This window comes from Ammospiza nelsoni, chromosome 2, assembly GCF_027579445.1.
Source record: "Ammospiza nelsoni isolate bAmmNel1 chromosome 2, bAmmNel1.pri, whole genome shotgun sequence".
NCBI classification, from domain to species: domain Eukaryota; kingdom Metazoa; phylum Chordata; class Aves; order Passeriformes; family Passerellidae; genus Ammospiza; species Ammospiza nelsoni.
Genome location: NC_080634.1, coordinates 38,717,904 through 38,730,934, shown reverse-complemented (window position 1 = coordinate 38,730,934; position 13,031 = coordinate 38,717,904). Strand labels below are relative to the sequence as shown.

The window sequence follows — 13,031 nt, the reverse complement described above, 5'->3', positions numbered from 1 at the left end:
GATGCCCAGCTCAGTATCTTGGTGTATGATTTGCCTTTCAGCCCCAGACACCGCGATATCAAAGCAGAGATACTGGGGATCTGTTTCTCAGCAACACCCCATCCTTCCCACTTACACTCTGCTTTCCATGGATAGATTTATGTGGTATTTCACAGGAGATGTGAACTCACTCTGCCCACACACTGAGCCCACTTTGAGTGAGTCAGCTCCATTAAACAAGCTGAGTAGCTCTGGATAACATGCTACAAAGCCTGAGAGGTTAGGAGGGAAAGGTTAGCAGCTCTTCTCGGTCCAGAAGAGGGCTTGTGGTAAAAGAGGGAGCGTGTGTCCTCCTGCACATTTGCAGATATCCCCAAGGGGAAACAAAATCAAAAATGTAGAAATTTTCTTTCTAAAATCTTCCATGCTCGAGTTTACCCCCACCTTCTGTACTTACCTGCTCTGTATCTCATACTTGTTGTAGGAGTTTGTGTGTGCCAATAAAGCTTGTGACCCAGAGTCATTCCTGGCCCACCCTCATCCCAGAGATTCTGCTGGAGAACAGTTTTCTTCCTCAAGGTCCCTTTTGATAGAACAGATCTGCTTTCTGTGTGCAGGGGCTGCTGTAACAAGGTGAATTTTTAAATACCAGGGAAGGATGAGAGCTGGGCTACCTTGCTGCTGTGCCACAGAACCTGCTGGTGGGATCTAGCTGTGCACGCTGATCAGAGCTCTCTTCCCAGGATATTGCTAATGGCAACCTCTTGACCTGCCTTTGTCTAATAGATTTCAAGTGGCTCCAAGCCGTAGCTCATCCAGCTCCACAAAAATGTGACTTCTAGGCTGTGTCATTTGCAAATGTAACCTCAAAAAGCACTAACAGCCTTGCTGTGCCCTTATCAAGGAATAAAATTAATCATATAATTTGTGTTTATAATGTGATTTTTCTATTTTTAGACTGCTGTATTGTTAGCTGATATATTATTGTACTACAATTCCCATATCAGCTGCATCTTAGTCAAAATTTCTGGTGTTTGTAAGTTTTTGAATACCAAAGGGAGAAAATAATTCCTTAGCCCCATGGTTTATCTGTGCTGTCTTCCACTGGAGACATTTCAGAGTAAAGAATCACTCTTATTTCATGTATTAAACAAGTCTGGAAACATAACATTGTCTTACAAGAATTTTGATGATTCTTTTTGAATGCATTTTCTCCAAATGTTCCAAATCCTTGAAGCAAATAGTTTTTTAATTTCTAAAATAAGTTTTGTTTCCTGTCAACATTTCAAAACAAGAGAACAACTTGGTTTTTTCTTGTGCCATTTTTTGGTTTAAAAACCCTGAGATGACATTCAAGAGAAAACGAAAATATTCTCTGTTTTACTCTGCTTCGAAAACAGAATAAAAATAAGTAACTTTTATTTTGACATCTCCTGGGAGTGAAAATCAAATTTTCTCTTGTTAAAGCATTTTTTGTGACAAAATCACTTTTTTCCATTTTTGCCATAGTGATGCTTATTATTATTTTAAGTGGAAGAATTTGCTGGCATTATGGTGTATATATTGGATCCAGGGGATTGAAAACAGGGACTGAAAATGTCCACAAAGTGATTTGGGGTTGAGCAGTGAAGGGCCTTCTCAACAGAAACCAGCTGATCTGATGTGAAGAGAGCAAGGAAGCAGCAGAAGGCTATGAACAGAGAAGAGCTCTTGGAGTGAAGAAGAGCATTGAGTTAATGTGATGGTGGTTGCAGCAGCATTCTGAGCTGTGCAGCTACTTATGTTAGCTGGAGAAAACAGGTCTTGTAATGATGGCATCACTAGAACTGGCAATTTGGACCTAGCTCTAGACTAATATGCATATAGTCTAACAAATACTTGGCTTTAGAGAGGTGAGAGACTGATATCCTACACATCTGCTGTGTGTCTTCAGCAAATTATCTCCAAATTGCTTGTTCTAAAACCAGAGCCTTTGGAAGCCATCCCCATTATTGTAATAAACCCTGACCATTGCTGCAGAACTTAGGAACAAGAGGAGGATTGAGGCCCAATTGCATTAGCTGCTGCATGGGCATAAAGCTGTAAGGAGATATTTAATGACCACTTCTATTCCCTGTTGCTTTTTAGCTTTTCTTAGGGAAATTGTTGGGTTGTGGAGTGGAAATCCAGAGTTATTGAGGTATGAAATAAATGAGAAGAAAGCTGATATATTCAAAGTATAGAAGTGCCGGGCTAACAGATGAAGATACTACATGCCTCTAGAGATGAAATGTCTAAAAGATCCAGCAGAGAGGAAGGAGTTCCTTCTCTGAGCACAGAAAACACCCCAGAGATCTCAAGTGGGAATGTGGGCTCGTGCTTTCATGGCCTGTGCAGCTGCTCCTTACAGCTTGTGTGGGTTGACTCCTCCCTTGTTATTCCCTTGTGCTGACTGTAGAGCATATCTGAATAGTAAAGAGATTTGCAATTAAGAGAAATGCTTCAGTGAGCTAAAAAAGCTCTTGTTTTTGCTGAATGTATATTTTGTTGCATCTTCTTTTCTTTTTATTTTTTAAGCCATTAAATTAATAATTAATAATTTTTAGGGTGGTCACCTTCTTTTACCAAACACTGAGATTTGATCCCTACATCTTCTGGCAAATAAGAAGGGAAGGAGCCTGATTAATCACTGCTAATAAAGCTGTTGCCTGAGTACCTTCATACCTCTGCACTACTGAGAGGGAACGACCTAAAAAAAAGGGAAGTGTTTACAAGCCAATGCTTTTTCCTTTCACCTGCATGATCTCAGCTGCACCTCTGCTTCATCTATCCTTCCCTCCTTTCGTGCATCAGGCCTGAGCAGGGCAGGTGAGGCACAGCAGATGGTAGGCTGCCTGTTGCTCAGTTTAGAAAGCAGCTCCTAACATTTGGCTCACACCTGTCAGCAGGCTCCGTATACACTTGTTTATCCTCCTCCGTACCATATGTTTCCATGCAAAATCAGTTCCAATGATCTATTGCCTTATTGCTATCACTCCTATTATGGATGTAACTGAGCATTTCACAGTCATTAATACATTTAGCCCGACAGCATCCCTGCTGCGTAGGCATCTAATATCTCCCACTGTACAGATGAATTAGCTCAAGCTCAGATCCACAGCTCCTCAAAACCTTCATTGAAATCGATGGGAAGGAAACACATCTCCAGGGGATGAAAGTTTGGGAGAGTTTGCATGTTGGGTTTCACCCAAGGAAATTTGCAGTGGAGTGAGGAAATTCTTCTCTGGGATCCTACTTGGATGCTCAAAGTGTGTGACCATTCTTGATTTCCTGTCACAGAGCTGCTCCTTGCTTCTGCAAACCCAGCAGAACTGTGGTTGCTGTTGTCATTAGAAGATACAGTTGAAAAGTTTTTTAAAAGCCCATTGGCCCAATATAATCTTAGCAGTCAGCTCAAAAATATTCTGCCCTAATGAGAAAAGTTGATAAGGACCAAAAAATGTGCTTCTGCTGCTCGGGAGACTGTCTCCCACTTCCTCTATTCTTTACATTCTTGCTTGCCTCTCAGAAAAGAATTTCTTTGCTGCCCTTCAAGTCTATGTAGGAGAGGAACAGGATTTTCTAAAATGCACTGTATGTACCTATCAGTCACCTACTTCTTAATTATAACTGAAAGCATGATTAATATGTCACAGATAGAGATGCTAAGTAACCCAACTCAGGCTAATGCAATCCTGTCACCTACACAAAAGGCAGCATTATTCTCAGATTTTACATCTGTGTGTACTAAGGGCCATATTCACAGCAGCTGCAGAGCACTGGAGATGCCTTTCTGCCAGATGGGATGAGGTTGCACCATGCATATCTCTATTGCCCCTACAGAGGCTGTGCAGTGGTTTATTTTCTCAATTATAAAATAATTATAAAATAAAAAAATAAACTTGTACAGTTTAATGAGGTAATCTTTTGCAAATAATTTTTCCTTTTAAAATTGATAACAACTACAGTTATGAGAATCATTTCCAGGGACTCATAATGACCATGACTGAAATTCCTCAGAGGAAAGATTCGGCATGAAGACCAAGGTGGTATTTAAGCCTGCAACAAGTAGGAGCTAAGAGGTGCACAGGTCTCCTGCAAGTGTCAATGTCTAAAGAAAACAATTCTTTTGATATGGCACAACATTTTTTTTTTCTCTTCTGTGTTCCTTTTCTCTGAATATTCAATTGATCCTTTTTTTTTAATAGCCTAGATGCTGGAAAGTTAATTTCCAGGCACCAACTTGAGATTAGTAATCACACTTGAAAACCTCATCCACCCATCCTGTGAAGCAGTCAATGTATGGATATGCTAAATCATAGCTAAGCTACGCTGTGTAAGGTTTAAAATGTCCTCAAGAAAAACTTTTCACATAGAAGATTTTCAAAACTGACACCTCCAGAAGGCTAATTATACCCTACAATATGAGGAGCAGAAATCATGTAAGTCAGCCATTGAAGGAACAATTCCACTGATGCCTGGGTGGCCTGCTAAGATGCCTTATTTCTGGATGGGCAATATAACTGTTAGGCTCATTAAACATATAATCTATTTTATATATATATATATATATAATATTTTATTGGATGTAAATGGTATTATTTTTTTCAGTCCTCTTATATTTTAAATATATATAAGAAGCAAAAGACCAACTTCAATTTTTCCTTTTTATACCTACTAGCTTTTTAGTTAAATAGGATAAAGTTTTATATAAGAGTTTTGATGTGCCTGAGACTGCAAGATGATCCTTGCAAGCTGTAATCTGCATCCCTCCTATGCTGCATGCCTCAGTGGCCCAAAGGAAGAAACCAATTTGGTCTTCATCTCAATAGACACCTTACTGCATGCAAGCTGAGTCTCAGATAGTAGGTTTCTGAGCATGCAGATTTATGGAAGTTTGTATATTGTTTGTTTTTTGCACTAAGCAATGCAGTAGTCAAGTAACATTCAGTGGAGAAAAATTATAAGATAGATAAGCAAATATAAACTGCTCCAGAACAAGAGTTGTTTGTGCAGCTTTTACAGTTCTTTGATTAGCTTTTTTTGTTTTTTGTTTTTTTGGGTTTTTTAAATAGCTCTTTAGTCATCACAATTTGGTGTAAATGCAGTCCAGAGAGTAAAGTGTTTGTTGCCATTCACATGTGACACAGAAGTGCACAGAAATGTTCAGTAGTGACACAGAAATGAAATCTTGGAATGTTGCCCTCAATGTAGCAATTTCACCAGTTTCTTGCAAAACTGTGTTCTCCTACCCTTTCTTATTAATAAACATGATATCCTTCAGTTTGCTCTCCTTTCATTATGCACAGCTGTACTCTTCTCTTTCATCAAGAAACAGTCAGAATTTTGTTTGTCACACTTAAATACTAATTTTTCCACTTTATTTATGAATAGCAGGCATAGATTTTCCTTATGGAATAGAAATTGAAACAGCCCTGACATTTAGAATGTAAAGGAATTGCTCCAAATGATTATAGTCATGTTAAAATGAGTCACTCACTTTTGATCCCAACTTCCTGACATGCACATTCATATTTATTAATCATTGTGACATCATTGAAGGACTATTTTTACCTTTTTAATAAAAGCTGAGTGCATTTGTCAACTCATCAAGTTATATCTAATCCAGTGAACATACAGATTGGTTAGGAAAGATGCATGCTTTCAAATAACAGCACAGCTCCTTTCTACATGTCTGAAAATGTTGTGTGTGTAAAAACAAGTGAAATGTTTGCGCTCTTTGAAATGCAGGTGAAAAGCCCACTGGAAAAAAAAATCCAAAAACCCACATAATGAATTAGTTTTACTAAGGAAAATGAAACTTACCTGTCCACGAATGCATGGTGTAACACAAAGATGGGATCATTTGCAGAGCCTTGTACTTGGGACATGGAGCCGTTCATGTAGATGTGAAGCGCGTTGTGCAAACCGCTTTGCGCCGGGTTTGATATCGCAGTCTGTGGATCAGCAAAGCCTGCAGAGAAAATCATATGCTGATACGACAATGTGTATAATTCCTTTTCCAGTAACAGTGAAGATCAAAGTACTTACTTTTCATTCATTTATATTCAGCTTTTTAGACAAGAGCTTAGGAAAACTTGTAAAGGAGCGCTAATATATTTCAAAGGCAGGGAAAAGATGAAATTAAAATAAGCTAAATTAAAACTCCTGCAGTGTAGCTAATGCAACATGTCAGCAAATGTACTGCTTAATTGCTTTATATTTTTAAATTTCTTGGTCTATTTTGTCTGCCTGACAAAAAGCGATATAATCCCTATAGACATTTATGTGGACATTTATTTATGTTGAGAAAACTTTTTCACTTTATTTCAGTTTTTAATCTCTATACTTACAGGCTCCTAAGATAAACCAGGCTATTTTATCTCATCATATACTCAGTCATCTATTAATGTTTGCCTCTATAGAATACATTCTTTTATCAATAGGAGCCAACACAATGCAATCTATAACCTCTACAGAAGGATTTGGTGAGTAATCAATAATTTTTTACAGTCAGACTTGCAGGATGGAAGTCTGTGGACTGCCGTTATTTTGGGGGACACTTAAAAGATTACTTTAGGAAGAGCTTGCACAGACCAACTCCCAAGCAGGAAATACTGGAAGACGAGATTGTGCATTAGTTTTTATCTTGGTAGCCTGTCTATATTTAAGATTGATGTTATAGCCCTACTTATCATCCCATCAGCCATGCTTCCAACTTACTTGCAAGGACTCCTAGTAAAAGGCAACTCAAACATCTGATCCTTCTCTGGGATTTTCCCAGACAATAGAAAGAGAAAGCAAGGTTGTCCCCCCCAGTCTATTTCTGAACCTGATACTAGTTCTGATATTTAATCCATGCCACAAAGAGAGCTGTGAACAATATGATCATCATGTTGATCCTCAGCATTTCCCAAATATGGTTTTAGTTCATCATATCTGGAAGGTGGAGAAAATAAAGATATTATCTTTTATCTATGGGGCATTCCTAATGGATTTTGAACACTTGCTTTATTTACTTATTTGGATGAAGAATTAGCATTTGAATGAGAATCAGTAATATACTGTTGAAGTGAATGACCCAGTCTTGCTATTTGACACTATTACTAACACCACAGGGCAATTGCCCTGGATTCTCTTTGTAGAAAATCTAAAATGCGCCAACTATCAGTGGATGTTTAGTTCAGGGGACTGAACTACAGCCAGTATGAAAAAAACCCTTCCCTGTGAAAACCCTAACTTGTAACATGGAATTTGGGTGCACAGTTTCAGCTGTCTTGCTCTGTATTTGCTCCTCTCAGACAAGGTATTAATTGAGACGTTGCTAGAGTTGCCATATGATCTTGGAAACCTGAGTTTTACACCCAACTGGGACTCTGATCTGTGTGAATTGATTGCATTGCTTTGCCACTCTAAATTCCCTCACTGGGCCTTTTGTTGTCAGTCAACCTCTTCAAACAAAGGTAGAGCATCTGACGTAAACCCACTGGTATTTATAAGAAGAATCAAATCATAACTATAGCACCTAAGTACCAAAACATCAGTAATAACCATCCATCTTTCTGAGTCTATAGTATGACAAAGCTTTTGAAAAATTTAGGGGAAATCGAAGTTGAAAATATAATTTGGACATTTGGAGAAGGTAGAGTTGGCTTGCTTTCAATATTGTAAACTTTAGGGTAAAGAAAATCTGGATTCAGGAAACAAAAAGAAAACATTAACACCTGCAGATTTTAAGTACATCAGATATGGACCAGGATTCCAGAGTCTGCTTGGTTACATAAATGGCAAAGGACAGAAGTTCTCATAGTGAAAATTGGGCCCATAGAAATCTGCAGGATGGTGAATGCTATGTTTCCTAGCTATCAAATAAGGGGGAAAAGCAGAGCAAAATATTACTTATAAAGAACATATGTACATTAACAGTCTGTCCAGAACTCACAGGAAGAAGTGGCAACAATTTTGGCTTCTTGCTGCTGCCCACAGTACATGGTTGTTGGAATCAATCAATTTGGCAATACTAGGACATTTCTGTGAACATTAACTGGATAGCATATATCTGTGCATCATTCTGAAGCAATTCTTCCACTTATGTTCTACTGCATTAAGTATCAAAGTATGTTTAAGGGAAAAATAAAACTTATTGCAGGGTCTGGGTAGACAGCTAGATGTTTGATATCAGACTTTGGATACTTCTTAAATTTCTTAATGCATTTTAAACACTTGATCTAATCATTCATAAAAATACACAGAATACTCATTTTGGCTCTGGACAGCTTTTCATGGAACATCTGCACGTTAGTAATTTGTCTTAATCATCAAAATCTCTGCACTGGAACAGCTTTAGCAACCCCACCCTCCAGCTCCAGATAATTGGGGTGCATCCACTCAGTGTCAAAGCTGACGTCATGTTTAACCCCACACATTATTCTGTTCTAATATCTGATCACTTGTCATAAAAACTGCATATAAGTTTATAAGTTAGCAGGAATAAAGCCATGATGTGATGTCACTGCATCTTATTATCTTGGGTCTTATTCTTTCAGACTTTTAAAAGCACTTCAGTACAATCAGTTATGCAGGATGACATACTAGAGTGGAGTCACCCAAAAAGAACATGTGAAAACTTCAAAGTTTTCTCAGAGTACAGGAAACTTTGCTGAGGTAGCTGCAGTAAAATCACCTCTAAAGCAGATGTGAGACTACAGATACAAGCAGTGAGCTGAAATAAGAGTTCCTCGTCTCTGTAAAGGGGAACTCTTCTTCCTCCAGCTGCCTTGCCCCATGCTGTGCCTTCCTCTCCTCTGCACTAACTTTAACTTGTCAGTCCTTTTGTGAACTGATTTCACAGACTATTCTGGCAGTAAACTACCCTGGAGTGTAGGATGTCAGGTTTTTTTGACAGGCCCCTAAAATGTAGACTCTCAGATAAGGATATGATGAGGACAAGTGATGGTACCAAAAAAGGAGGGAGAGTGACTGACAAATGGATGGAGGAGTCTGCAGTGAGCTATTAAATCATCTTGGCCAGTATAGGAAGCTGTAACTTTGAGATGTTCTTATAAAGCTTTGGTTGATTATGGTGCATCAGAAATAGCTATCAGGACATACATCACTGAAGTGAAGTTTCTCCAGTGATTTGGATAAGAGAAAAATCACAGTTTAGGGATTCATAAACCTTGCTCTGCTCCCGCTTCTAACACTGTTGATCAGCAACAGTGATTCAGTGGATTTGAAGTAGCTTTACTGAGCCAGGCTGAATAAATCAGGTGGGAATTTAGACAAAAGTTTATTATCATAGAAAATAATGATGCCGCTCAAAAATTAAGGCTGCCTGATCATTTTTAGGATGGTATATAGATGGTTCTCATTCAGCATGCAATTAGCTCAAGTGTATATCTTTTAATAGAGTACTTAATTACATTAACTGTGGATTTTTCAATCTGCCAACAGAGACCATAGATGTTTATGCACCATCAGTCAAGTGCAGAACTTCATGTAGAAAGCAGGTAGTGTTTTCCTCAGTTGCTCATTTGCCACTGACCGAAGTGCTGTAACTACACTTAACAGCAGGTATGCAGAGCTTGGAGAGCATTAGCACTGCAGAGTGTTACAGAAATGGAGGATCCATTCCAACAATCCTATCTCCTTTAATTGCCTTGGGGAACTGCTTAGCATCTCTGGCATCCCTAGCATCATTTAGATATCCATAACAGTTTTGCAAGTGGTTTTCTGAACTGCGAAACAGTATTTCTTACAAAATAAATCTTAGTTTTGTGTCACTTTATAGGCCAGTGAAAAGGACAGCTGGTACTTTAAAGGTCAAATTCTGCTTTGTTTTTTGCATGTGGAGGGGATGGATTGCACTCCCAGTCAGTTTGCAGAAAACACTAAGCTGGATGGATGATCTGCTGGAGGCCAGGAATCACAGAATCAATGAGGTTGGAAAAGACCTTTGAGATCATCCAGTCCAACCGAACATCCCATGTCAATTTGACCATGGCATTAAGTGCCATGTGCCATCTTTCATTAAACACTTCCAGGGATGGTGACTCCACCACCTCCCTGGGAACCCAGTCCAGTGTCTAATCATACTTTCTGTAAAGAAATTCCTCCTAATGCCCAACCTAAATCTCTCCTGGAACAGCTTGGCGCTATGTCCTCTTCTTCTGCTTCTAGTTGCTGGGCAGAAGAAACCAACCCCACCTGGCTACAACCTACTTTCAGAGAGTGATAAGGTCCCCCATGAGCCTCCTTTTCCCCAGGCTAAACAACCCCATCTCCCTCAGAAGCTCCTCATCAGACATGTGCTCTAGACCCTTCACTACCCCTGTTGCCCTCCTCTGAGCTGGAAGAAGGCTCTGCAGAGAGATCTAGACAGGCTGGATAGATGCACTGAGGAAAATTGTATGAGATTCAACCAGGGGAACTCGTAGTTCCCAAGATGGATGCTACAGGTTTGGGGAAGAGTGGCTGGAAAGCCACCCATTGGAAAAAGACTTGTTGGCTGTCAGCAGCTGAACATGATCCGGAGTGTGCCCAGGCGGCCAAGAAGGCCAGTGGCACCCTGGCCTGGATCAGCACTGGTGTGGCCAGCAGGAGCAGGGCAGGGATTGTCCCCTGCACTGGGCACTGCTGAGGCCACAGCTCCAATCCTGTGTCCAGTTCTGGGCCCCTCACTGCAGGAAGGACATTGAGGGGCTGGAGAGTGTCCAGAGAAGGGAAATGGAGCTGGGGAAGGGTCCGGAGCATAAAACTGGGGAGGAACAGCTGAGGGAGCTGTGGGTGCTTAGTCTGGAGAAAAGGAGGCTCAGGAGGGACCTGATGGCTGTACAGCTGCCTGAAAGGAGGCTGCAGCAAGATGGGTGTCAGCCTCCTCTCATAGGCAGCAAGCAACACAAGAGGACGTTACCTCCAGTTGCCACAGGGGAAGTTTGGAGGAGATTTTAGCAAAAATTTCTTCTTGAAAAGGGGGGCTGGGCATTGGAACAGGCTATCCAGATAAGTGGTAGAAGCACCATGCCTGGAAGTGTTTGCAAAACATCTGTATACGGCACCTGGAAATATGTTTTAATAGTGAAAATGGCAGGATTTGGAGATCTTAGACACTTTTTCAAATCTTAATGATTCTGTGATTCTATGGTTTAGTGATAGACATGACAGTGTTGGATTTATGGTTGTACTCAATGATCCTAAACATCTTTCCAGTCTAAATGATTCTATGGTTCTCTATCTGAGTTCAACTTTTTCCCATTCTCCCTGAGTATATTTTTTTTCTTTAATAAAGTTTTCACATTTTAGAGAAGTTCAGGCCAGATAGATGCATCTGCTTTAAAACAGGAGGAATATAAGAATTTTAAGACCATATTATTGAAGCTCTTTGAAGTTAGTGATGTTCTTCTGCATTCTATTTCTGCAGTATTTACGCCATTGGCAAATTCACAGGAAATTTTTCAGGGTTAAATCTTACATACTTTCTCAGGTGGTGTTATTACTGTAATCCCTCTAGAGTGTGCTAGCTGCAAGATCCATGGAATTTGGCCTATGTCACTGGAGTAAATCAAAGTTTGTGATTATCTAATTTAGACCATGTCACAATTTCCTTATTTTTTCTTAAAATTTCTCTGGAAGAGTTTCAAAGTGATCTGTACTGAGTAGTCTTTCTAGTTCTCTAGCAATGGCTTTTCACATCTTCACAACATTTTCTCAGTGCACAGCATAAATTTACCTAGGGGTGGAGGTTCAAGCTGGTGAGGAATGTTGGCTGTAGCTTGAAACTTTTTCAATTAGAAGTTTTCTGTTTGCTAACTTCATTTTTAGAAACCATTTTTTCTGTAGCTTAATGGATTGCTGTGAACATACTGAGAAAAGTTTTCCAGATGAAAATTTCTCATTTCAGAAAAAAAAAGAAAATGTCCTTTTGAAATGAAATTACATTTTGAAATGTTTGATGTTTTATTCCATTATTTCATGACAAAATAGCAGTAACAATACATTGTGACAGACAATGGAATGCTATCACATGGTTTGGCTTGATACCATTTGTCATGAGTTAATTCATGAATAATGAGTGATACAGGATTTTAGAATTTTTAAATGTTCTTCTGTGACTTTGTGCAAAACTTTGAAGGCCTGGATTTTCATTTGAAGTTGCTGTGAATAAACTAATTTCAACTATGAAATCTGCTCCTTAAAAAAAGAAAGTCTAAATTTTTCAGCCATCTCTTATTCTTAGGAAGTAGCATTCAAGGTGTCACACTCCAAAACTGAAGTGAACAAAGAAGCCAAATTACTTAATTAGCAGTCAGCTAATCCATTTCTGATCTTTCTGGATGCTTTTCAACTAGGCTGATTTTCTGTTCTCTTGTGTCCATGAAGTTTCCAATGAAGTCAGGAGTGTTCCCCAGTTAGGACCACGAATCAACAAATCCTATTTAAAATAATTGCTTCCAGGGGCAAAGTGTAAGCTTCTCTTAACCTGTTGTTTTTCATTCGTAGCAGAATCTGGTCTGTCACGGAGAGGGCAATCCATGGGCACAGCCTCATGGGAGTGTTTTATTGAACCATATTGACCTTTTCTGTTTATGAACATAGTGATATAAATTTTTCAGTGACATAATTTCTGTCTCTGCAGCAGCACTTTATATTAGTCAAACAGAAACTTCAGCCTGCCTTGTTGTCATCTGCTCATAATGATGCTGATATTTGCCCCTTTGAAGTTTGAAAGTTTTAGCCTTTGTTCCAATGCACTGAAGAATGAAAAAGCATAAAGGTTTGCCCAGAAGGGGATGTTCTATGTGATCACAAGTATTTTTCATTACAGAACTGAAAATGAGCTGTAAACCTCACATTGTTGTAAATCAGGAACCGGTCAATTACAGGCCTAGTTCTGCTCACCTTTCATAAACCTAAAGTAACTCCAATAAGGTCAATGCACTTCCTTTGAATTTCCTTGGAGTCTAAAAGGAATTAGAATTTGACCTTAGGTGTATTGGCACAAGATTGTGCAAATATGTAAAGCAGGGTTGAAAAAA

At 39.2% G+C, this 13,031-nt stretch overlaps 1 protein-coding gene across 1 annotated transcript in view; it reads right to left on the bottom strand.

Moving 5' to 3' along the window:
• Positions 1 to 13,031, bottom strand: part of TYR (tyrosinase) — a 41,371-nt gene that overhangs the window by 15,816 nt on the left and 12,524 nt on the right. The window contains exon 3 of the mRNA XM_059466563.1: positions 5,824 to 5,971. Coding sequence (XP_059322546.1) covers positions 5,824 to 5,971 — 148 coding nt within the window. The remainder of the gene's footprint in view (positions 1 to 5,823; positions 5,972 to 13,031) is intronic.